At 38.2% G+C, this 24778-nt stretch overlaps 2 protein-coding genes across 6 annotated transcripts in view; one reads left to right on the top strand and one right to left on the bottom strand.

Annotated features, from left to right (window-relative positions):
* USP47 (ubiquitin specific peptidase 47) overlaps positions 1-18032 on the top strand; it is a 105925-nt gene extending 87893 nt beyond the window's left edge. For all 5 annotated transcript variants that reach the window (XM_072619424.1, XM_072619422.1, XM_072619423.1 and 2 more), the window contains 12 exons: positions 383-590; positions 2602-2717; positions 4272-4391; positions 8246-9023; positions 12370-12545; positions 12741-12821; positions 13584-13699; positions 14096-14214; positions 15222-15352; positions 15817-15864; positions 15950-16080; positions 16531-18032. In XM_072619424.1, the coding sequence (XP_072475525.1) occupies positions 383-590; positions 2602-2717; positions 4272-4391; positions 8246-9023; positions 12370-12545; positions 12741-12821; positions 13584-13699; positions 14096-14214; positions 15222-15352; positions 15817-15864; positions 15950-16080; positions 16531-16705 (2199 nt within the window). In that variant the 3' untranslated portion in view covers positions 16706-18032. The remainder of the gene's footprint in view (positions 1-382; positions 591-2601; positions 2718-4271; positions 4392-8245; positions 9024-12369; positions 12546-12740; positions 12822-13583; positions 13700-14095; positions 14215-15221; positions 15353-15816; positions 15865-15949; positions 16081-16530) is intronic.
* Positions 18033-21502: 3470 nt separating this feature from the next.
* Positions 21503-24778, bottom strand: part of DKK3 (dickkopf WNT signaling pathway inhibitor 3) — a 63836-nt gene continuing 60560 nt past the window's right edge. The window contains exons 7-8 of the mRNA XM_072619428.1: positions 24592-24748; positions 21503-23721 (exon numbers count right to left, since the gene is read on the bottom strand). Of these exons, the coding sequence (XP_072475529.1) occupies positions 23472-23721; positions 24592-24748 (407 nt within the window). The 3' untranslated portion in view covers positions 21503-23471. The remainder of the gene's footprint in view (positions 23722-24591; positions 24749-24778) is intronic.

Below are 24778 nucleotides of genomic sequence, written 5' to 3'. Positions count from 1 at the left end.
GAATGTGAGCTCTTATAATGTAGTTCCTTGTTATGCAAGGCAGGTTGCTTTAAGGCTCTCCCTCCTCATTTATGGCAGTGATTGTTTCCTTATAATTGAACAAATGATGGAGTGATTCCTGGATTTAAACCACGCTGTTTTTCCCCTTATGATTCACAAGTTTGTAGCCTACAATATGTATATATATTACCCTGACTTTTGAGAGTAATTTAACTTTAAAATTTGCATCGAAAAGTTTTTAATTTTAAAAGCATTTCATTTATGCCTCTAAATCTATTGTATTTGTTATCTATACAAGTCACAAGTATATATTTAGAACTATAGGTAATAATATTGATATAGATTAAAAATAAAATTTGTGGGGTAATTTTTCCAATTTTAGATGATGGATTTAGAAGAGGTCATTCCCCTGGACTGCTGTCGTCTTGTTAAGTATGATGAGTTTCATGATTATCTAGAACGGTCATATGAAGGAGAAGAGGATACTCCGATGGGACTTCTACTTGGTGGAGTCAAATCAACATACATGTTTGATCTACTCTTGGAAACCAGAAAACCTGATCAGGTTTTCCAGTCTTATAAACCTGGTGGTAAGAAATATATGTATGTATGTATGTATGTATGTATGTATGTATATGTGTGTGTGTGTGTGTGTGTGTATGTGTGTACTTAAAGTTACTTAGAGGTGATATAGGATGGAATTTTCTATTTTTTCAGTTGAATGAATTTGGTTTGAACAGTTTTACTCGTTCCAGAATTTAGAATGACTTTTAAGAAGTGTTTATGAGCTTTTAAAAATTTGAAAAGGATATGTACAAAGAAATATATAGAGAATGCAATAAACAACCCAAATACAAAATGAATATAATTATCCTTCTTCCTTATACAGGATCTTTAAGTCAGAAGGCTAACTGTGTTACTTAGCTATGTAGGACTGTTTCTAGAAGGGAAATTTGAAAGTAAAATGTACAGAATTATGAGTTTTCATGTTGCTTTTAAGTGATAACAGAGCATTTTCTTTGCATTGTTCCTATAATGTAAGGAAGTGCTAGTATGGACTGAGGAGGAAGAAATTCTGGATTTGGAGTCAGAATCTGGGTTGAAATCCCAGCTGTCACTTACCACTTGTGTGGTCTGTAGCAAGTTACTTGTCTGGAGCTCAGGTTCCTCACCTGTAAAGTAAGAGAATAGGACTGTACGATAGCTAAGATCCCTTCAGATTCCAATTCTGTGATCCATAGTAACCTCATCTTAGAGATAACTTCATTGAAACTTAGTCTGCCTTTTCCTCATAAAAACACTTAGAGGATGATAGAAATGAAGCAGAGGAATCACAGGGAATCACAGAACATCCTATTTAACAATACTACTGTGAGGAAGGTCCTTCATAAAATGTACAGTGCTACATAAACACTAAGTGATACTACTTGTCGTTCACTGATATGCGTTAAACTGAATTTTATTCATAATCACATAGTAAATCAGAGGCAAAACCATAATTAGCACAAAGGGTGTATGATGTGAAGTTTTATATCTTAATTCTCATATTATGATATGTGGTAGACTATTTGGGTTTCCCTTGTTACAACAAAAATTACTAAAATATATGAGTGGCTTTTCCTCAGCTACGTTCATAAATGAAAAAAATGTTAAATTTCAGTTAGAGGTTAATGAAAACAAAAGTGTCAGGTTTTTTTTCCTACCCAAGTTGATGGACCCCCCCCTCAAATTTCTCCATGGCTTCTTAGCGGGGAGAGAGGGAAAGGATGCTGTGGACTTCAGGAGAAGAAGCCCTGGGAATCCTGACGCAGCTTAGAATTCCTGTTTCTTTGGCACAATTGAGTGGGGCAGAGCTTAAATTTTAGGATAAGATAGTTAAATGAATGGAAGGGCCTTCAAACTAAAAGGATTAGAAAAAAGTTTCTAAGAAAATTGGTGAAATAGTTTTCCCAACAGATCTTTACTTATAACAAGATAATTTTAAACATTGTAGGTCGTGTTATTTGTTAGCAGTAGTGTGGACTAGATGAGACCTTAAATGCCAGCTCATTATTGTTTCGGCGTAACCAATATCTAAGATAACGAAATGGTGTCAGTTCACATTTTGGAGAGTGTCAAAACTGTACTTTGGTACTTCAGAAAATGTCACAGTAGAGCACTGGAAATAACATTCCAGTAATATTCTCTCATTTTGGAAGACAGATCAAATTGTTCTTTCTCTACTCTGTGAAATGGAGTGCACATTGCTTTATTGGTAACTTCTGGAGCGGAAGTCAGTAGTGAGGCATTGTTTACTAACTTGCAGCATTTTAGGAGCCAAGTTTACTGAATTCTTTTTCAATTTCATTATCAAAAGTTTGATTGATTTGTTAAGAGCAGCTTCTCATGAAGAGTGGCAAAGACAGTTTCTTACTAAATGTGTACATTTATGTACATTTTTGTACATTATTATGTACATTTTTGGGGGTTTTTTTGTTGTTTTATTACAAAAAGAAAGTTCCCATCTTTGTGACTATTGACAATCTTACTATGAATAGCTTGTTTAAGTCAATTGCTTTAAATACTTAGCAATACTGTTTTTATGTTTTTCAAATGTGGCAGAGGTGATGGTGAAAGTCCATGTGGTCGATATAAAGACAGAGTCTGTTGCTCCTCCAGTTAGCATACGAGCTTATTTAAATCAAACAGTCACTGAATTTAAGCAGCTTATTTCAAAGGTAAGTTCTTAAATAACACAGTCTGTATATGGAAGAAAATAATTTCCATGTCTGATGTAGATTTATGGTTAGTTTTTAGCATACGTAAACTTGAGCACAGTAACGTTTTTGAGAAGGGTATCTAACGCTGATGAATGCTTCATGTCAAAGGACAACTTTTGACAGGTGCAAGATGTGAATACTGGAAGTGAGTTCATCACCACAGTTTTGGGAATGCTGAGCGGTTTTCTCTTCTCTTTTTTAAAGATTGTTCTTAAAAAGTTTGACACGAAATATTTGTTTATCCTGTTTGAGCCAGAAGAATTACTTTAGGTACATTCCAAACATACCTTAGTCAGCAGACTTTTCTGAGCACTTACTATATGCCTTGATTAACCATAGAAGGTAATGGAGATGAATAAGGCCTGCTGACTACCCAAAGTAGCTTTTAGTTTAGTAAGTGGGGAACTCCTGGTGTGGAAAGTGCCTTCACCAATGCAGATCAGCAACTTTTCTGTGACTTAGGTGTAAAAACATTGCCTGGATTATTAATATGTAAAGTAACTTGCTTAGGTGTCAGAGGCATGTCTTGAACCCAGGTCTTTCTAGCTCCCTAGGTTGGTCTTATCAACTATACTAGAGAGAAACTCTCTTAGCATTTTGTGATTGAGGAGGCATTGGCCAGGTTTTGTCCTTTTTAACCTTTATTTAACATAGGTTTTTCTGTTCTTGCCATTCATTTAAAGATAGCATATGAGTATATTCAAGAATTTAGAACGTGCTAGCTAATGGGGGGGCGGGGGGACGCAGTAAGGGGTAGCTTGTGTCAGTGCACTCAGAACCGTTGCTGCTTAGGCAGGCTCCTCCTGTGCTCCTCTTTGTGGTGGGAGCAGATTTCGTAGTTTATACTCCCTGTGAAGGAGCAGAGGTGTAGAAGCAGCTCAGTCTCTGCCTCTTTCTGTGGCTGGAAACTGGAACTAGAGATTGACAGTGTCTTTACCAGCCAACCGCTGGTTTGTTCCTGTAACCATAGAGTGGCATTGGGACATTTCTTAGAGACTACGGTCGGAGATTGGGGGAGATGTTTCCTCAGTCATTTTCCTAGACATGATGGGAAACAAACATGTTTGTTGGACAAAATTTACTCTTCTTATTCTGTCTTTAATGTGAGCTTTATTATGAGTTATCAGAATGTGATTGATTGGTTACGATGTAAAGAAAAGCAGTTTACTTTAATCCCGCGTAGAACTGATGGTGAAATGCTAGCGATGAGATGAACTTTTCAGTTCTGAATGAGATTTCTCCTCTAATCTCTGAAATTAAATTGACGTAAGTGAAACATTTTTATGTCCAGATTTTTGTTGTAGCATTACTTTTGTAGTATTCCTTTGGGCTTCTTACAAGCAGCAAAGTTTAAATAAGTGAGATTGGTAAGATTATATTGAGCATTTTTTTAACTTCAGCAAGTTACCTTCGTATTAACCCACTGAAAAAAGGACCAATATCATATTGTGAATTAAGGTATACTTTCTTGTAAAATAAAAGTCCTCTTCTATAATTACGATCCCTTTATAGACTATACATCTGCCTGCTGAAACAATGAGAATCGTTCTGGAACGCTGCTACAATGACTTGCGCCTTCTCAACGTGCCCAGTAAAACGCTGAAGGCAGAAGGCTTTTTCAGAAGTAACAAGGTATGTCTCTAATGACTCTTTCCTACATTTTTTTCTTTTTTTTTTTGTCTGAACCTGTAATTTCATGGGTATAGGAAACTCTTAGTGAGGAAATTCCCTCTACCAATGTAACTGTTTGCAACTTTTCATCTTAGAGATTTCCCTGGAAGGGTTAAGTCACTTGCCCAGTGCTACAGAGACAAGTCGGATGTGGTACTTGAGCCCAAACCTTTCTGAGTCAGAGCCTGACTTTCTCCCTCATTACCTTAGTCACATTTAATCCAAATAGAAATACAAACTACTTAACCTCCCTTTCCAGCTTTCTCACCCTGCTTCCCAAGCTTGATTTCAGCCAGGTTAGTCTTCCCACAGCCCCATCCATACCATGTTTGTCCCTGCTTGGACTCACAGTATCTAGTTCTTCAGAGTGAAAAGCCTTGCATAGAGGAGATCTTTCGCAAAGGCTTGCGCACACTGAAAGAAGGGAGTGAAAGTTAGTGATCGTTACTTTTTTGGATTTGTTTATGCTTTCCAGTAATTACCATTTTAATCCATATTGACGCCCACTCTCATTGGTTTGCTCTAGCTCTTTCACATCCTCAAAGAGTTCTTGCTTTACCTTCTTCTTGATTGTTTTTCTGATCTCATTCATTTTCTTCTCTTTACTTCAGCATCTTATTCAACCTTCTGACTTAATTATTTTCACTCTTTTCTGACTTTCAGAGATCTTTCAGTAATCAGTATACTCTTCTCAATAACTCGGGCTGCCTAACCTTTTACTTTCCTAATCTGGTTGCACCTTTTTGAAGGAGGGGGGCCATATCTAGAACATCATCAGTGTAGGGAACACCATCTACTAATGCAGATCAGCAGCTGTTCTGCCCCTTAGAGTTGTGAAGAGTTGCCCTGGGTACTGAGTTCTTGAATAATCCTGACCAGGTTCATACAAGGTAAGACTTGAACACAAGTCTTCCTAACCGAGGCCAACTCTCCAGCAACTCTGCTGGCTTTTACTGTACTGTCCTTTACCACCTCACTCTATGCCAAAAGTTAAGTTTGCTTGCCATGCTTCTACTAGAGTTGCCTCTTTTTCTCCTTTTCCAGACCCAGAGAAATATTTTGAAATAAAGCAAGCTACAGCCAGGATCGTCACCAGATGAGAGGGAGGGCAGCAGTGAGAAATAGGAGTCTGTATTTTTTTAAACTTTATTTTATTTCTATTCTGAACTTAAAACACTAAATAAAGTCAACATCTCCCTACACATTGTAGAACAAAAGGAAGGGATCGTACATGAGACTGTGAACCTCCATTACACAGAACTTGCTTCTTATCTTTTAAGTGTGTAATAAATACAGCGTGTAACTTACAAAGCTGTGCTGCTTGTCTGTGATTCCTTCTTTCTGGGGGAGGAGGGGAAGGAAGAAGAATCCAGTGACAACCTCTCTTCTTCTGCCACCATCCCTCCCCTTCCCTTTGCCCTTCAGAGTGCTGGGCCTTGAGTCAGGACACCTTGAGTTTAAATATGGCCTCAGATACTTACTGACTCTGTGACCCCAGACAATTCACTCCACCTCTGCCTGTCTCAGTTCCCTCACTGGTAAAATGGATAATAATCGCATCTACCTCCCAGGGTTGTTGCAAGGATCAAATGAGACAATGTTTGTACAAGCACGTGGCTAGTGCCTCGCACGTAGTGAATGCTGTAGAAACATTAGCTATTATTGTTGTTGTGTAATTTTTCTAGTCCCTTCCCTCCCCCTCAAAAAAATGAAAGAAAAAAATAATAAATCTATATGGTATAAAGCAAAAAAAAAAAAAATTCCTTCCTTTGGCTCTTGTAAAGACATCTCACGCTGCGTCTCGAGTCAATCGTCCGACGTCTGAGGGGGTGAGTAGTAGGCTTCTTCGTTGGTCTTCAAGCATCGTGGTTGATCATTACGTTGATCGTACGTACTTCAAAGGTGTTTTTTCTTTATAAGGATGCTATTGTTATGTAAATTGTTATCCTGGCTTTGCTTACCACACTGACTTCCCAAGTACTTGTGAAACCACCCCCTTTTGTCATGGTGCAGTAACATATTCCATGCATCACAAGTGATAGGCACCACTAGATGGCCCTGAATGTCCAGGTTTTTGCTCCTATGGAAAGAGCTCCTGTCAATGCGTTTTTACATATGAACCCTTTTCCTTTCTTGGAGACACAGGCCTAGTAATGGTATCCCTGTGTTTTAACATCCGTATTCCTGACGAGACACTGAGAATGTCATGTCCTTTTGCCTGTATCTGTGCAGTTTTAGTTTTGCTCTTGAGCTTTGTCTTAAATGGTATTATAGAGCCGTATAGTTAGGCATCCAAACAAAATATAAACAATGCTATGCAGTGGTTATTATAGTGTTAGCAAAATGGAATTCCAATCCGCTTTTGGTAGCATTTTAATAGGAAGCATCTGATTTTTAGCCCCGTCACCATGAATACAGCCTGGGAGGCCCATGGTTTGCTAAAACTCAACGGTGCAATAGCATTGACTAGATCCAGATGGAGCTTGGGTGTAATGATCTCCTGAGAAAACACAGAAGGAACGAGGAAGGCACAGGTTTTGTTGACACTGTTGTTCATGTGTGTCTGATTCTTCCTGACCCCGTTTGGGGTCCTCTTAGCAAAGGTGCCAGAGTGGTTTAGCATTTCCTTGTCCAGCTCATTTTACATATGAGGAAACTCAGGCCAGCAGGACTAAGCAACTTCTGCAGGGTCACAGAGCTAGGCAGTGCCTGAGGTCATATGTGAACTCAGGAAGATAAGTCTTCAGATTCTAAGCCCAGTGCTCTGTCCACCAGGAAGGCACAATACTTTTCTACTTTTTCCACTTTAGAATATTTTATCTGTATTACTTCTTTATAAAATTTATAGACAGATTTCAATGTAAACTTAGTTGTTGTCTGTCTTTTGTAGCATTTTATAAATTGTTAGAAGCAGGAGGAATTTTAGAAAACACCTAATTTAATCCCTTCATTTTACAGATAAGGAAACTGAAGCCCGGAAATGTTCAATGTCTTGCCTACAGTATTAAAATGTTTCCATTATTATGTATTAAACTGTTTCATTTCTAAGTTTTAACATCTTAGCATGTCCATTTTCAGCTCACGTGATTAAAGCATTAGCTCCCCAACTTTTAAAATCTGTGCACTCTTGTAAACTTGCCAGGTTTGCTGGTCTATCCATCTGTCATTTCTGTTACCTTTTTGTATGCATATATAAAGGCCATCTTTTTTTCCTTTTCCACCATAATTACCACTATCACCATCATCCTGGTTTAAAATTAAAAAAGATCTGTAAAGAAACCTGGAATTTTGTGTCATTTCAAGGACTTCTTCATAATACATCTAAGTGTTCCTTTCACTGGTTAAGAAATAATGGAGTAGAAACTGAAGAGGTCCACTTTGCAAATTCTGTTTCCATGCAAGTCAGTTAGCTTTTCAGTAAGGAAAAATCTTTCTTAATGGCAGAGGTAACCCCACTAATAATCAGCCATCTATCTCAGAGACATATCTTTGTCTACCAAGGGCAGCACATTCTTTTTAAACTTTTCAGATTGAATATGACTCTAAGGTTTAGAATAAGTTTTTCTAAGTAGTAGAATGCTATGCATAAGAGATTTACTAGTGAGAATAACTCTACAGAGTTCTCAGTCTCTGCAGTAGGCTTGTATACTGACAGAAACACTTGAACTTACTTGCCTTTTAACCTAAATTATTTCCTTTAATAATTTTTTTCCAATTCAATATGTATCCTTCTGTTTGAGTACTATAACTCTCATGTGATGGCTGAGAACCTGAGACTACAATGATATAACAGAACTCTCTGCCTTAATGTTTAGGTATTTGTCGAAAGTTCTGAATCTTTGGATCGCCAGATGGCCTTTACGGACTCTCATTTGTGGAAACTGCTGGATCGACATGCAAATACAATCAGACTGTTTGTTTTATTACCTGAACAGTCTCCAGGATCTCATTCTAAAAGGACAGCATACCCGAAAGCTGGTGGGGATTCTGGCCACGTAGATGATGCTTGTGAAAGAGGTAAAGGACCTCTGGGGAGCCTCAAATCTGTAGAGGCGATCTTAGAAGAAAGTACTGAAAAACTTAAAAGCTTGTCTCTGCAGCAGCACCAAGATGGGGATAATGGAGACAGTAGCAAAAGTACAGAGACAAGTGATTTTGAAAACATTGAATCACCTCTCAATGAGAGAGACTCTTCGGGATCGGTAGATAACCGAGAACTTGAGCAGCAGATTCAGACTTCTGATCCAGAAAACTTCCAGTCTGAAGAGCGGTCAGACTCTGACATGAACAACGACAGAAGTACAAGCTCTGTGGACAGTGACATTCTCAGTTCCAGTCACAGCAGTGACACGCTGTGCAATGCAGACAGTGCCCCAGTCCCTCTGGCTAATGGACTTGACTCTCACAGTATCACAAGTAGTAGAAGATCTAAGGCAAATGAAGGAAAAAAGGAGACCTGGGATACAGCCGAAGAAGACTCGGGAACTGACAGCGAATATGATGAAAGTGGCAAGAGTAGGGCAGAGACACAGTACATGTATTTCAAAGCAGAGTCCTATGCTGCAGATGAAGGTTCTGGGGAAGGACATAAATGTATGTAATTCTTTAAAGCTTCACAAGTCAGTACCCGTGTTCGTCTTACTTAATATTGCAATTAGATGTATATGTAAGCAGTCTTTAGCTAAGCCAGGAGTTCATTATAGTCACTTCTAAATTCATTTGTGAAAGCTGTAAAGTTTATGCAAAGTTGTTAAAAAAAAAAAAACCACCTTGCCTTTATAGCTTTTTGTTATAATTTTCTTGGTAAAGTTAAGTTGGTGAATTTACATACAGATAACATATAGAGCCTTTCTGGCAAAAGAGGTTAAAATTACTGTTCATTTTAGAAAAGGGAATTGTGATAAATGATGGTTTTTGGTTGGGGCAAAATAGGAATAGTTTTAAAAATAAGTAACACAAGAAAGCATGGAGACTATTAAAAAAGTATGTCATATTCAAAAATCCAGGAGTAAAGTATTCTAATTTTTTTTTAAATTACCCTGTTGTGGGAAAGAAAAGAAAGAAAATATCTTTATGAATAGCTGGAAAAGTGAAATTAAAGAAAAGATCTCTTCATTTTGCTAAGCAAAAGTTTGAACAAAACTAAGGTATACCCCACTTGTCAATAATAATAAATTTTTTAAAATACATCAGTGAAAAAGTCTTTCTGACAATTAGTTGTGATCACAATGTATAAGACATCTAAGGGATAGAAAAAGGATTGAAATAAGAAGTCAGATCTTTGCCTCAGTCTTTACTGAGGAGGATATTAAGGAGAGTCAAAGGCAGTAGACCAAAAATAGGAAATACACAATGTTCTAGAGCAGGGGTTCTTAACCTGTGCTCTGTGAGGTTAGTTTTTTTGTTTAAGTTTTGGGTCACTGTATTTCAATATAACTGGATTTTTTTGTAATCTTAAATATTTTATTTTATGCATTTAAAAACATTATTTTGAGAAGGATCCGTAGGCTTTGCCAGACCACCAAAGGTAAGTTTGTGAGGGACATGATACAAAAAAAGTTAAGAACCCTTGTTGTAAAGTTAATTGACAAACCACGTGTAGCCAGTATTAGAACCTGATGACCTCTAACCAAGAATTTTGAAGAAACTTGATGAAAATCTGGAGCTGTGATGTAGCTAGAGAAATCAGATGGGATTCTCTACCCACACTTTCCTTCCTTGTACCTTGTGAGGTACAATTATATTCCCACCCAAGACTTGAGGGCAAATCAGTTCCCTTATCAGGTAAGGGTTGTAACTAGTTGGTTACAAGTAGCAAATTTCAGTTAGCAAATTACCAGTATAACCTAAGGAGGCTTCCAACAGGTTCCCTAAAACTAAAAATTCTGGGAAAGTTTGGAGAAGCTTTGATAAAGAACCATTAGATTGATAGATGTCACATCAGCATTATTTCTAGGAAGGAAAGCCACATCCGACAAAATGACTTGAAAATCATCTAAGTGAGCAATAGGGATGTTGAGATGTTGATGGGGAGTCATTTACAGTGATTGATTTAATTGCAACTTGATTTTTTTTAGGCTTTGTGTAACAAATTTTTTTATCACAGAATTTGGAGATAACAAGCACAATTTAGGGATAAACACAAGTGTCTTTGAAAAGAAAATTGTAAAAAATAAGATCTTTCAGTGAGTGTGGCTGGGTCTAGTTTATCATGGTTTTATAAATAATTTTAAGATAGATTTCTAGGAATTCTGCAAATTGGCAGATAACATTTAAGTTCCTAGATTGTGAAATAATGAGACTGATGGCCCGAAGCTTCCAGAATGTTTCACAAGATCATGTGACTGAATAGAATAGTTGCAGACAGAGATAGGTTTTTGTCCAGGCAAGTGTAAAGTAATTCATTGAGTGATCAATAATCCAAATAATATTTGTTGAAAAATGAACCCTTAGCCTTCAGATATGAACTAGGAAATTTATTGGTCCTCATGGGGACCTTTTTCTGAAAACAGTGAGGATGAATGATTGAAAAAAAATTTGAAAGTTTTGTACCTGTGTAAAAAAGCCATACTACCTCTGTACTAGAAATGTTTCCTACATTTTTGAGTGTGGAGACCAAAGTATGTAGGCATTAAGAAGGAACAACTCAGATGTTCCAGGGATTAGGAGCTGAAATAGTATGATAGCCTTTTTAGCCTGGACAGTGTATAAATCATGATATGTATCGAGTAACAGATACTCATGTAGCATCTGAATAAAGCACCATGCTGGGTACTTCATAGAGTACAAAACATGGCCTGTGCTTTTAGGAGTTTACAGTCTCTCTCAGTGGAGTTTTGTGGACCAGTTACTCGGTTGGCACCCCTTGAAACTTGAACAGTAGAGGCTAGGACAGCACTGGACAAGTAGTAAGTTCATGGAACTGTACTCCATGGTCTAAAAATATCAACTGTTTGAAAAAAGGAAATTTATACGTCTATTCATGGGTGGCAGTTATACAGTCCCTGGCATACATAAGACACTTAATAAATGCTTCTTGGATGAATTAAGGCAAACTAGAGCTATTATTAGGCTGCATATTTCTGAACTTTTGCAGTTAATATCATGGAGGCCACATTTTGCCCTCCCACAAAATGAGCCTTTATAATACTTAAACTATACAGCAATTCCTGCCTTCTAGAAAAATATAATACTGTAGTCTTTGCTGGGTGTTAGGAGAAGAAATGTGTGTTAATGCTGTGTTGTTGTTTTTCTTTTTATAGCAGGAATGGTGAATTAAAGTAACCAATATTCAGTTTTTGCTTTTTGTTGGAATAATAGAAATATGCTATAAATTGGGGTAGTATTCCAGGAAGATCCACAATTTAGAAAGAATTAGTAAACAAACAGCTTATATAAGATAACTACAGCGAGACTTATGCTTGTTGTTTTTCTTGAAATTAACCTGCTGATGTTTTATGTAACCATCTATATGTATCTTTCCCCTTTGACATCCAACTGTATTAAAAAAGTGTCTTAGTGGGAGACAAAGAGACGATTTTTTTAAAATGTCTTTCAGGAGTAGTGTTCCAGGAGCTAATGAGCAGGTAATATTTTAACAATGGTAATCTTTTAGGATATATGCTATATACATTATTTCCCCATATTTACCAGAAATTACTAGGAAAACTCAGGAAATTGGCTTTCTAGTTCTTCATAGAAATCAATACTCAAACGTCTCTAAAAAGGTTTTCATTTTATTAGAATTTGCTTTAGAACAAGTTTAAAGCAAGTGTTGTTTTACTCAGTATTGCACCTTCTTTTAACAGTAAAGTACTGTGTAGCACCTAAATGTTGATTGCATGAATGAAATTCAACTTTTCTACTTAAAATGCAAAAATGTTTCATTTATTGTTGCATTTATGTCATTAGACTTGTAAAAAATCTTATTTTTGCTTAGGGTTGATGGTGCATGTTGATAAAAGAATCACACTGGCTGCCTTCAAACAACATTTGGAACCCTTTGTTGGAGTTCTGTCTTCTCACTTCAAAGTTTTTCGAGTCTATGCCAGCAATCAGGAGTTTGAGAGCGTCCGACTGAATGAAACACTTTCATCATTTTCAGATGACAACAAGGTTAATGAAAATAGTTATTTAATTACTCGAGCCAGATTTGAGTGGTTGGTTTGAGAGCATCACTCGTTCCTTTCCTTACCAAGTGAAGTTGAGGACCTTGAAATGTAATTTTGCTGTCCTGTCAGCTAAGCCCTAAGTAACTGTTGTTCTTTGTCTTTGTTACCCTTCCTCTGACATGTCGTTTCTGACTTGTAGATTACAATTAGATTGGGGAGAGCGCTGAAGAAGGGGGAGTACCGAGTCAAAGTGTACCAGCTTTTAGTAAATGAGCAGGAGGTAAGGAGCATCGCTTTGGAATCATAGTAAGATAACTTCTTATGTTTTTGGAACATTTGCTACTCCAAATGATAAGCAATTTCATTGATGTGGCTACTGCCTCCATCGCAGATAACAGCCTCTCTCTGCCTTCGAACATAACTTTCTAAGTTTGATCAAAATAAAGTCTTCATCTGAAAGTAGGACTTTGATAGAGAAAGGATTTTTAGGTCTTGGTGTCCCCCCATATTCTGTTGAATAAAAGCTACTTTTGATTATCTAAGGTGAGCAGGGATTCTGTGCAAAAGGGATTTCACAGTAAAAAGATTCATGTGGTCTTTTAAATTTTTTCCTTTTACTAGAATGTTTATCTTAATTGAATCTCAGTTCTTAAATAACAAACAAATATTTTCATCTCTGTGGTAGTGCTGTGGGGGAACACAAAGAATTGGAAAGGCTAGATTCCTGCTTAAGGGGACTGGTATCTTGAAGAGGAAGAGACATGTAAAGTAAAATAATGGCATAAGAGAGAAATAAAAGTGTGGTACAGTAATAGAAGGCATATCTCAAAGCTGCCGCTGCCTGGCTGAATTCCTCTCAGATTGCCATGGGTCCCTAGTTGGTGTGTTTTGTGTTAAGTGTTGTGTGAGCCTTCTCAGCCAGCGTATTTCCTTGCATTTCTTCTTTTTCTCTTTGGTATACAAGTATGAGACAGCACAGCTGAATGCTGCAGCTCTGTATCTTCAAGAATTCTGACACTCGCCAGTTCTCTTGCATTTACAGCCCTGTAGGTTTCTTCTGGATGCGGTTTTTGCTAAAGGCATGACTGTTCGACAGTCTAAAGAAGAGCTCCTCCCCCAGCTCAGGGAACAGTGTGGACTGGAACTCAGCATTGACAGGTAAAGGATATCTGCATGCTCTGCTGGCGGGGTTTAAAGGAGAATGGATGCGTAGATTCATCGTTTCCAGTTGTCATCCCGGCCAAACAAGTTCAGAATTCTCTGAGCTGTTCAGAATTGTAGTGCTTCCATTTCATTCAAAAAGCACTAACACGTGGCTATGAGGAGGCTAGTTTCCTCCTTTGTAACACGAGGAGAATGGTCTTGGGGTCTGCGATGGCCCTCACCACAGAGATCTGTCCTCAAAGGCAAGTGTTGGGGCTTTTCAGGTACGCCTTTCCTGTAGCCATTTATCTTCCCACCTCTTCAGTGAACATTTCTCCTAGGCATTACATCAGTTTTTTAAGGTAAAAACTTTGAAGGGAGAGAAGTTTAATATGTCTAAACACTTTTTAGGTTTCGTCTAAGAAAAAAAACATGGAAGAATCCTGGCACCGTCTTTTTGGATTATCATGTCTATGAAGAGGATATTAATATTTCCAGCAACTGGGAGGTTTTCCTTGAAGCTCTTGATGGTATTATCAATGCATTATCAGGAAATTATTGTCTTCAGAACTATTTAGAAACTAGGAAAAACTGAAGTTTTGATCAGACTATAAATAGGCAGCAAGCGATAGACATATTTTGCATTACATTAAGAATTAACTTTTTGAGAAAAAACTTGGATTCTCTCCTCTTTAGAAACAGTGAGATCTAAAAAGTATGTTTGACAGAAATGATTTTATTTTTCTGATGGTAGCTGTGGTTTTACAGTAGAGAGATCCAGGTAAGGAGCTTCCTCTGCCTGTGCAGATAAGCACCTACTGAGCAAGTCCTTCCCCTCTAGGGCCACACAGGCAGGCTGTGTCAAAGGTCCCGACAACTGAGGATGACTCTCCCTCACCCCACTCCTCCTCTTCATTGATCAGGGCTAAGTATTAGTCCAGGTACCTCCCCCAAAGCAGTGTCAGGCCTCAGGACCTGAGAATTACAAGGGAAGTGGCGTTTGGACTTTTAATTAGCCCTTGTATATTCTCACCCTGTGCTATAGGTTGGGAAGGATGTGGTCTCCACCCTCCTGGTTGACATTTTAGTTAAGGGGAAAATAACCAGTGTTGAGGAGGATTTATAATAAACTGCTTATAGGGAACCCTAGCTGTGAGTGGGAGTAGTCAGGCAGGACTCCATAGAAGAGGTGGCACTTGAGTAACCAACTCTGGAAGGAAACAGAAGAATTGTTACTGGCTCGGGGGAGGGTAAAGGGCTGACAGCATTTCCATCAGTCTGGCAGCACTATTACCTTTGTTTCCTTAGTAACCCTCCTTTCTCTTAGTTTAAGAGGTAGGGAAAAATAGTGAAATTGTACAAGTAACTATAACTACTTGAGTTTAAAAAAAAGACATACTCATTATCTGTTCTTTACTTTTTGCCAGTTCAGTTTCTGACAGTATTTAGAATTCCATTTTTCTTACTTTAAGTTTTACCAAAATAAACTGTGTTTCTCTTTAGTAAGAAGATAAATTCTTCATCTTGAATTTCTTAGGGGTGGAGAAGATGAAATCCATGTCCCAACTGGCTGTGCTGTCAAGGCGGTGGAGGCCATCAGAGATGAGACTGGACCCTTTCCAAGAGGTGGTGTTGGAAAGCAGTAGCGTTGATGAACTGAGAGAGAAGGTGAATTTCCTTTGTCTGTCATGCACTCTTACATTTTCCTTCTTTCTTTAGATGGCATGATTTGGGGGGTTTTTTAGAGCTAAAGAGCTTTTCAGAAACAATTTTTTGAGTTGGAATATTGAAAGCACCTAACAGTTGTCTCAACTTTGACATGGCCACATGTTTCTTTTGTGATTGTGGGGCAGCTAATACTTGGAAAAGCTTTTTACCCACTGCCACCACCAGATCAGCTTATTGAGTTATTGGACTCATTTTTAATCAATCACTCTGATTTTTAGACTGGTTGGAAGGCAAAGAACAGGTAAAACGAAAACAAAGGAGTACAATGGTTTCTTATACACAGCATATACTTTCTCACTCTGAATTTTAATCTATTTATATACATTGGGGGAGAAGGGATTTTATCTTCAAAACTGAGAAAAATAAGTCATCACAAACATGTTTGGTTATGTTTTTCCCCCCAGCTCTGCGAAATCAGTGGGATACCTTTAGAAGATATTGAATTTGCAAAGGTGAGATCAGTGCTGTATATAATGTGCCTGAGTGCCATCATGTCTGCTGGCATGATGTATTCATGGAGTATGTTCTCTTTCTCAGGGCAGAGGAACATTTCCCTGTGACATATCTGTCCTAGAAATTCACCAGGATTTGGATTGGAATCCTAAAGTTTCCACACTGAATGTGTGGCCCCTGTATATCTGTGATGATGGTGCAGTGATATTTTACAGGTAATGTTGATGGCGTACTTGTTGGCTACAGCAGGTAGTGAGACTGCGTTTTACTGTAATTATATTTGTAAAACCAAGTCTGGGCTAATGTGGATATAACTGTCCTTGTTAACTGTTTGCTGAAGGCACATTTTCATTAATGCCCTTCTAGACCGTTTTCTGTAGATAGGCAGCCTGTGTACCATACTTTATAACCACATCAGTGCCTGATCCTTTAACTCCTAACAGGATCCTAGCATTCCCTGGTTAAATGAGGTAAGGAGTAACAATGAAATAACGAATGGGGGCAGGGTGGAGGTAGGGAAGTGTTTGGTTATTCATCTAGCTGAAGATTTCACTAGTTTAATCATTGTTTTTTCAGTTTATATCAACATTGTACAAACCCACGTGTTTTTTCCCTTGTAAAATGTTGAAGAATTAATTTTAACAGACGTGATTGTTTGAATTTAGGGATAAAACTGAAGAAATAATGGAATTGACAGATGAGCAAAGAAATGAACTGATGAAAAAGGAAAGCAGCCGGCTCCAGAAAACTGGACATCGTGTCACCTACTCTCCTCGCAAAGAAAAAGCACTAAAGATTTATCTGGACGGAGCACCAAATAAAGATCTGGCTCAAGACTGATTCTTCTAGTAGAGCATTTTCCCTGGGGGACTTTTTGTTGTAATTGGAAGGTTTGCTACTACTGTGTAGTGCCGTTATGGCCGGACGCTCGTTAGGGGTAAAGTAACGACACCAGCACTGATTGGGATGCCCTTGGCCAATCAGAAGCTCAGTGGCCAGTGGGTCACTGATCAGACTTGGAATCATGTTGTGCACTATAGGCAAATGTACTGTAAAGCTAAAAGGGACGTGCAAATAAAAAACCCTGTAACTAGGAAAGGGGGTGGGGGGAAATGCGTGAACATTTATGAGGACAAAAATGTGCACATAATAGCTAGTAAAACTAGCCTCAAACAGGATATTCATAGCTTAATAATAAAAGCTGTGCAAAGGCCATGAATGAATGAATGATTTTCTTTGTTTCACTGATACACACATTACCTCATTGACAATTCGGAAGTAAATGCAACTTGTGTTAACTCACAGAAAACAGCAGACGTAGGAGCTGAAGACTTAATGGAATCATCGTCAGAACCAGCTGTGACAGTAAGAAGTGTGAAGGTGTTTTGTTTGCTTGTTTGTTTTGGGGGTGTTGTTTTTGTTTTTGTTTTTAAGTATTAGGAACATTATTCTCAAAATCACATCAGAAAGGTCCCTTTAGCAAGTTCCCAGCAGGTGATGGCTCAGTTTACTGCAGTATTGTAACTGTGACTGGTCTTTATTAGGTTTCAGATGTAGGAAAGAATTTCACTATTTCATCCAACACTGTAAATAAAATTTGCCCTTTCAGTTACCAGATTGCAGTTCACATATTTACCATGGCTAATCTTTTCCCACATCATTTTTCACTGTGTACATTTGTGTACATCTGAAAGTATTGCAGCGTATTTAAAGTTAATTCTCAGTTATCACAATGCTGGGCCCTGTAGGATTTTCTTTTTCTTTGTTAATGAGGCTTTTTTATTCAGCTGCCTTTTTTGTACATTTTCATTTTTGAAGACTCCAAGTTTGAATCTTCTAGAACCCTTGTAAGTCACACTTTAATTTTTGGAGTTGATTTATAGTAACATGTAGTTTAACTTTTGGAAATGTCTTAAAATCTTACAAAGTAATTTGCTAATAAGATTAGGTCATCGTACAAGACAGATACAGTCACCATGAATTCATTGCGAAGACTATAGAATCAGCAAGTTTTCGCTTTGCTCAATAAAATATCAATGAAAATAATTCTATATAATTTTTGGAAATGCCATCTAATTTATAAAATCAGTAAAAGGTTTTGGTAAACTTTTTTCATGCCAGATGCTGTTTACAACAATGAACATGCCAATAAAACATTTGTTCATTCTGTTGTGTTATTTTAGTTATTAAACTTTTGTGGTTTTAGAATCTGAGCAGATGTTGAATGTAATTTTGTTTAAATACATGCTTTATGACAAATAATATGTGTTGGGTCTCTAAAAACACGAGGTAGTAGTTACATTTACTCAACATAGTATGTATAAGATGGAAGCAATTAAAATAATCTGAGGAAAAGGAGAACTTACCTTTTAGGTACCCTGTTAACATTTCAGAATTGAACATCATCTGAGGAATTAGTTTCTTACAGTCTGAATTTGAGAACAAATTTGTTTCTCAAATAACCTCAGATTGGCCTCCAACATGACTTAGAATTGTAGGAGATCAGAGAAAGCAAAAACTTCCAAAGCCCAGGGTCACAGTCCGGCACCTGAAGTTAGGCCCTCCTGTGCCTGTGCCAAAGAGTAAAGGGCTTTGAAATGAGAGTGCACTGGAGGAGGGAGCCTGCACACTGCTTCCCTGCCTGCATTTATGAAACAGTGAATGGGGCATATATCGAAGTGCTTGGCACATCAGCGCCTTTGCAGGCAGGCATGGCAAGCATCAAGTTCACTGATTTCATCGCCAGTGTGGGTCTGTTGCCATCATGTGGTTCCGTGACCACAGAATTCATCCGTAACTTTAGTATCCTTGACAAAATGTAACAACAGTGGTGCTGAAAATATTTACATAATCTTTGGCTGCATTCATGGAAATAATACATCAAGATCACATAAAACAGGCCCATTGCATTCTGAACAGTTTGGGATATTTCTGGACTGTCATGGGCACAATATTTTGGGAATGACGTTTCAGTTAAATAAACATTAAATGATCCTCTTGTCCTGCCAAAAAAAAATCCAACTTTTTGACGTTGGACAAGTTCCTGCCCTCAAAGAGCTTAATTCAGCCATGTAGGGGAGAAAATAGGATATACCATACACACAGGTAAGTATTTAAAAAAAAAAAAGAGGGTAACTTAAGAAAGAGAGTCCTTAACAACTAGGAAATGAGAGAAAGTGGTTTGAAAGAGGTGACAACAGAACTGACCCTTAAATGAAGGCTACTGAGAAGGAACAGCATATTACATGGACATCTATCAGTAGATAGAATGTCAAGTACGGCTTCACTGGTGTGTTGAGCATTCAACAGAAATTGCATGATGGCTGGAATAGTAAACATTAGGCTCCAATGTGGGTAGTGTTATTCCTAGGGGCAATAGCGAGCCACTAGAGATTTTTGAGCATGGAAACTGACATGGTTGGACCTGTATTCTGCAAGCAATTATTTTGGCAGGTGAGTGAAGAAAAATTTGGAAGGAAAACATTAGGCAGCTACAGTAAGAAAGGTGAAAGGGGTTGAAGGCCTTAAGGTAATGGCCACATGGTTGGATAGGGATGGGAACTGAACCTGGGCTTTGTTATGAAAACTTCTACCTAGTATAAGTCAGCCCCTCTTCTGCCTTTGAAGTTATCTAGACTCTCAGAGCCCTGGTCTAGAGCAGCAAGATTAAACATCCTCCAGCCCACATACAAACTTAGAAAATCCCAGGAGTTATTGCAATCCATTTAAGAGTCTGATACCTTTTGTCTAGAGCACTGAGTAGTTGGACTCACCTAGAGCCAGTGGCTCTGAGTGGTATGTGTCAGAGGGCTTCCTGGCTCTAAAGTCAGCTTTCTAGCCCCTATTCTACTCTACTATTCAAAGTGGAAAGAATGTGGGAAGAAAAATGAGAAATCTGAGGGGAGGGGGGCCAGGGATTGACAAAATGTGGCAATTCAGCATCTGTGATGAACCAGAGAGAAAGAAGAGGCAGACAACCTTGATGTCAGGAGCCTGGGTGATTGGGAGGCTGGTAATGCCCATGATAGAAATAAGGAACTTTTGGGGGAGAGACATGTTTAGGGTGGATAACTAGTTCTGCTTTTGACATGTTAAGTATGAGTTGCTGATAGGTAGGACATACAGGTGATTGAAGTCCACTAAGCAGTTGGTGGTAGGAAGCTAGAGATTAAGGCTGCCTGCTAGGTGTGGGGGCATCAAATTCAAATAGAAAGGGGCGAGGGGGGATATCAAGCCATACATGAGAATGTCTGCAGGTTGCATATTGACTTAGAAAATCACAGTAACATGCTTTCTTGCGTTTTTGGTTTATTTAAAATGTTTCCCAAATTGCATTTTAATCTCGTTTGGTCTGTACCCTAAAGAGTTGTGGGTTGAATATGGCGAGTGTATTTGACACCTCTGTGTAAGACCACTGAGTCCAAACCCTCATTTTACAGATGAAGAAAGGCAGAAAGAGGTTAAATGATTTGACCAAGGTCATACAGCTCATGTCAGGATTTATTTGAACTCAGGTCTTCCTGATTCCAATTCCAATGCTGTATCCAGCCTGCTGCATCTGTATAGAGATCATTGAACCAAGGAGAAGCCCTAGGTATAGCTTTGGAAGATACCCATGCCTTAAAGGGTGGAAGATAATGATGACCCAGCAAGGGAAACTAAAAAGGAAAGAACAGTAGTGTCATGGAAGCCAAGAAGGAAGACTATCCAGTAGGTTGTGAATAACTGCTAAAAACTGCTGCAAAGTCCGAGACAGGACATTAGATTTATCAGCGAAAAGATTGTTGGTAAGCTTGATGAGTCTAAGTAGAAAGCCTTGGTTCACTACTAGCCTTTGTGTAACGGATTGAGATGTAGTGTATTGTAATGGAATTGGAAGAAGTAAGAATAGATACCTAGAACAGATAAAGGTTAGCATCAGTTAACCTAGGATCTATGAAATTTTAAAATAACTAGATAGAACTGGTTTCCTTTATGATCCTAGGCATTTTATCATATGCACTTAAAAACATTCTGTGAAAAGGTACACATGATTTATCAGGCTGCTGAAGGATCAAAAAGGTTAAGACAATCCTTAACCTTAATCCTTAAGAACCCCTGGGCAGTAAAAGGGAATAAAGAGGCACAGAACTGAAGTTTGAGAAATGGCAGTCAAGTACAAGTATTTTCAAGCTGGGTCAGTAGGACTGACACCTGGGTGTGTAGGCAACAGGAAAGGAACTAGTACGATGGGCAAAACTGAGTATGTGTGAGACTGATGAAGCAAACTTTTCCCCTCAGACAGTGGATCAAAGGAAGAGAACAAGGTAAAAATATAAAAAGAGTTGGATGATGCTGGCCACTACAGATGCCCTCACTTCTTTGCTTTTTATCTTACAAGTGAGATTTTCTTGATAAATATCTAAAGATATTTGTATCTATTTATCGATAGATCCAGAAAAATAACCGTAAGCCTGGAAACCACCTGGGTCAGAAAATTTTATAGCTGAAAGAGAGTTTAGTCTTTCTCTATCTTGCACAACCCTCTTGTTTTACCGGTGAAGCAGTGGGAGATCCAAAAATGCTCAGTGACTTGCCCACTGTCACAACTAGTTTGGCAGAGCCAGTATTAATACCAAAGACTTGAAGTCATAAAAGTTGAACTGGGAATGTTTAATCTGAGAGAGGGAGACAGAAGGAACATGATCATCATTGTCTTCAAAAATTTCAACACAGGGCATTAAAATTTTGTATAGTTATAGAGGGCAGATTACTGATCCTTCAGCAGAAATTTTAGGGAGACATTCACTATAAGGAAGAACACAATTTAAAGCTATTTCAGATGATAAGCATGTCACTTGGATGTGTTTTTATGGAAACAGACATTTAAAAGGGTTATTTCATTGAGTTGAACTATTTGATGTCTAGGTTCCCCTTCAAATCAAGATTCTGTATTGTCCGAAAATATTTTGTAAAATGTGGTTTTAAAATCACAGTTATCTCTAATAGTGGATATTTTTTTCAGTATCTTTGGAAATAGTTCATTAATGTTGTTTTACCCCAAAATTATTTTTAGCTTTTGGTCCCAGAAAGTCATCCACAGTACATGCTGCGTATGATCTTTACTTGATCATCGATATACCATCTTTCAAATATTTTTGGACTAGCAATAGAAAATTAGATTAATAGTTCATCATTTGGCCTCAGAATGGAAGGGTGTACTTTTTAGACCATATTTTCTTCTGATGTTTAAAGTGCCCTTTGCAGCTTTGGATGATAGGTTTATTTAAGTGAAAGGTACTGAACTAATTTTTCAAGATAATTCCCACCCATTTTAGTAGGGGGAGAGGGCAGTGGTAGTGACTCTAATCCATGATGTTATTGGTATAGGAACACCCCATGAGGCAATTCTATCAATGCCCATCTGCAGAATCTCTAAAGAGTTCCCTGGGTAACAAAGCCATTATGTGTCCATGATGGAACTTGAACTCAGATCATAATGACTGAATGATCTCCATACTCTATGCCACACTGCCTCTCACTCATTAATAGTCTGTAAGAATTGGTTTTATTAATTTTTTATGGAAACTTAGATTTAAAAAAAAAGACCTAATGGGGCAGCAAATATTCAATAACTCACTTTTCCATTTTATTAAGATTGTTCAATAGCAACTGAAGAATAATATCCTAACTCACCCAAAGAGGCTTCTTTGAGGGCAGAGGGTTGGTGGTGATGGTTGTTTGTCCTTCATTCTCAAAGAGGACCAATGACATCATGAGGGGGATGTCTCATCTTGTAAGTAAATTGGATGTAAAGGAAGCAGAACTGCACAGAGTCCTCCTTTTTTAGTATTTTCATTTTACCTCAGTCATATCAGGTTACTAAGGTTAATGCCATAAAAGAACTTTTAAAATACCACGTCTCTACCAGGAAGTTGTGTGCAGAAAGTTGGTGAGAATGTATCACTGATGAGCAAATATGCTTCAATTCAGAGGGTTTGGGGGACTCTTCTATAGCTATGTTTCATTTCGGCTGCACTTCAGTTTTTAGTAGAGTTGACTGAAGATTTTTTTTTAAGATTTGGACATCTGGATTTTTAATGTAAAGAATACTCAGAAACTTCTTGTTAACATTTCACCATGATTATATTTTCAAAATTACAAGGAATTCTGTACATGGCTAAACTCCACTGTCCCTAAAAAAAAAACCATTAGTGGGGAAAATTGTTTCCCTTTATAGCTCATCCTACCAAAAGCTTTCAAAGCATTTTAAAGGGGGAAATGCCATTTCCCTACCATTCATATTAAATGTTGGGGGTAATTTAAGCTGAGCAAGTGCAAAAGTAAGAATTCATTTTTATACCCATAATTTTGAGTCATCTGACCAAAAGCATAGCAAGCCTAACTTTTTTTTTCAGTGCAACCTTTTTTTGGTCCAGATGTGTAAATTAACTGAAAAAAACCACATTGAAAAAGAAACCTCATCTGAACATGCATGAAAAATAATCCCTCAAAATATATTAGTTATTGAATTGCACCTCTATCCAACAGTGAATGTGTTTGGAGCAAGACAATATACACAAATTACAGTTGTCAAAAACTAGATTACAAAGCTGTCCTTGTTGATTTAGATCTCATCTACATAGAACAGATCAGAGGTCACAGCAGGCTCATCTAGAGAGATCTCTGAAAGATCTCTCTCCAAGTTTTCCAGTTCCCTACGGACTTCCTGGATGAGATCTCCATCCTCTTCCTGCTCCTCAGTAATGTCTCCAGGCAGCAAGCTGAATAGAAGGCCCTCATCTGTCATGGCATGGTCTTTGTCTTCACGCCTTGTTTTATTGAAGGATAGTTCACACACATACACCAAGCTGTGCCTGGAAAGCAAGCAGCTAAATTTGGTCACAATTCGCCAGCGCGACTATCTTAATCTCGGGCTTTGGCACTTTAATGGTGGCCAGATCCCAACTCAGAAGCATCAGTGAGGCTCCTGTATTCAACTCTATATCTACGGCTCAAGCAATGCTGCCAAAAGCATGCACACGGTGGTTTGGTGCCTCTTGATCATGGAAGTTCTGCAGACATTTTAATAATTTAATTAATTAATTAATTTAATATTAAAAATATTTTTTCATTTCTCCATGCATGGGAATATTCAAGGGGTCCCTGACACATTCAACTGATCTGAATCAGTAATTACATTTACTCACTCTCCCTACTAGTTCGATGACGCAACTACCCACTTGGATGGAATAGCTAACAGCTAGCATTTATATCTCATTTTGAGGTTTGCAAAGCACTTTTACATGTGTTATCTCACTTGATCCTGCTATAATGATTCCCATTTTACAGGTAAGGAAACTGAGGCTGAGAAAGTTTAAAGAACTTGACCAAGGTCACACAGCTAGTAATTGTGGCAAGATTTGAGCTTCCAGAGTCCAAGTCCAGTGCTCTCTATCCACTGTGCCAAAATCAGGATCATAAATTTAGAACTTGAGATTTTAGGAGCCATCAAGCCCAACTCAAGGAACGGAGGCTAAATGCCTCCCAAAGGTCACAAGGGCATTGTATCAAATCTGAGATTTGAACCCAGGTTCTATGACTCCAGAGTCCATGCTCTGGAAACCATACAGTGGAAACGCTGTACTGTGCTGTCTTGTTTTCTCTAATGTCACCCTTTGAATTGGGAAATATTTAAAGGTGTGTATGAGAAATTGCTTTTGTTTTGTTTTTTCTGGAGAGCTCACCTGTGTGGCTGGCAGATTAAGCCGGTCGCACATGGGCATCGGTCTAGTGCCCCATCAGGCTCCAGCTCCCAGGTGATGAGATCCAGCAGTCTGTTGGAAGGGTCATGGCAGGGTTCTCCCTCCACTGGCAGTGGTGTGCAAACAGGAAACAGCAGCCCTGCAAGAGGGCAACAAACCCTTACTGACC

This window comes from Notamacropus eugenii, chromosome 6, assembly GCF_028372415.1.
Source record: "Notamacropus eugenii isolate mMacEug1 chromosome 6, mMacEug1.pri_v2, whole genome shotgun sequence".
In the NCBI taxonomy this organism is placed as follows: Eukaryota; Metazoa; Chordata; class Mammalia; order Diprotodontia; family Macropodidae; genus Notamacropus; species Notamacropus eugenii.
The sequence above is the reverse complement of the archived record's forward strand: the minus strand, read 5'-3'. Positions and strand labels throughout refer to the sequence as shown.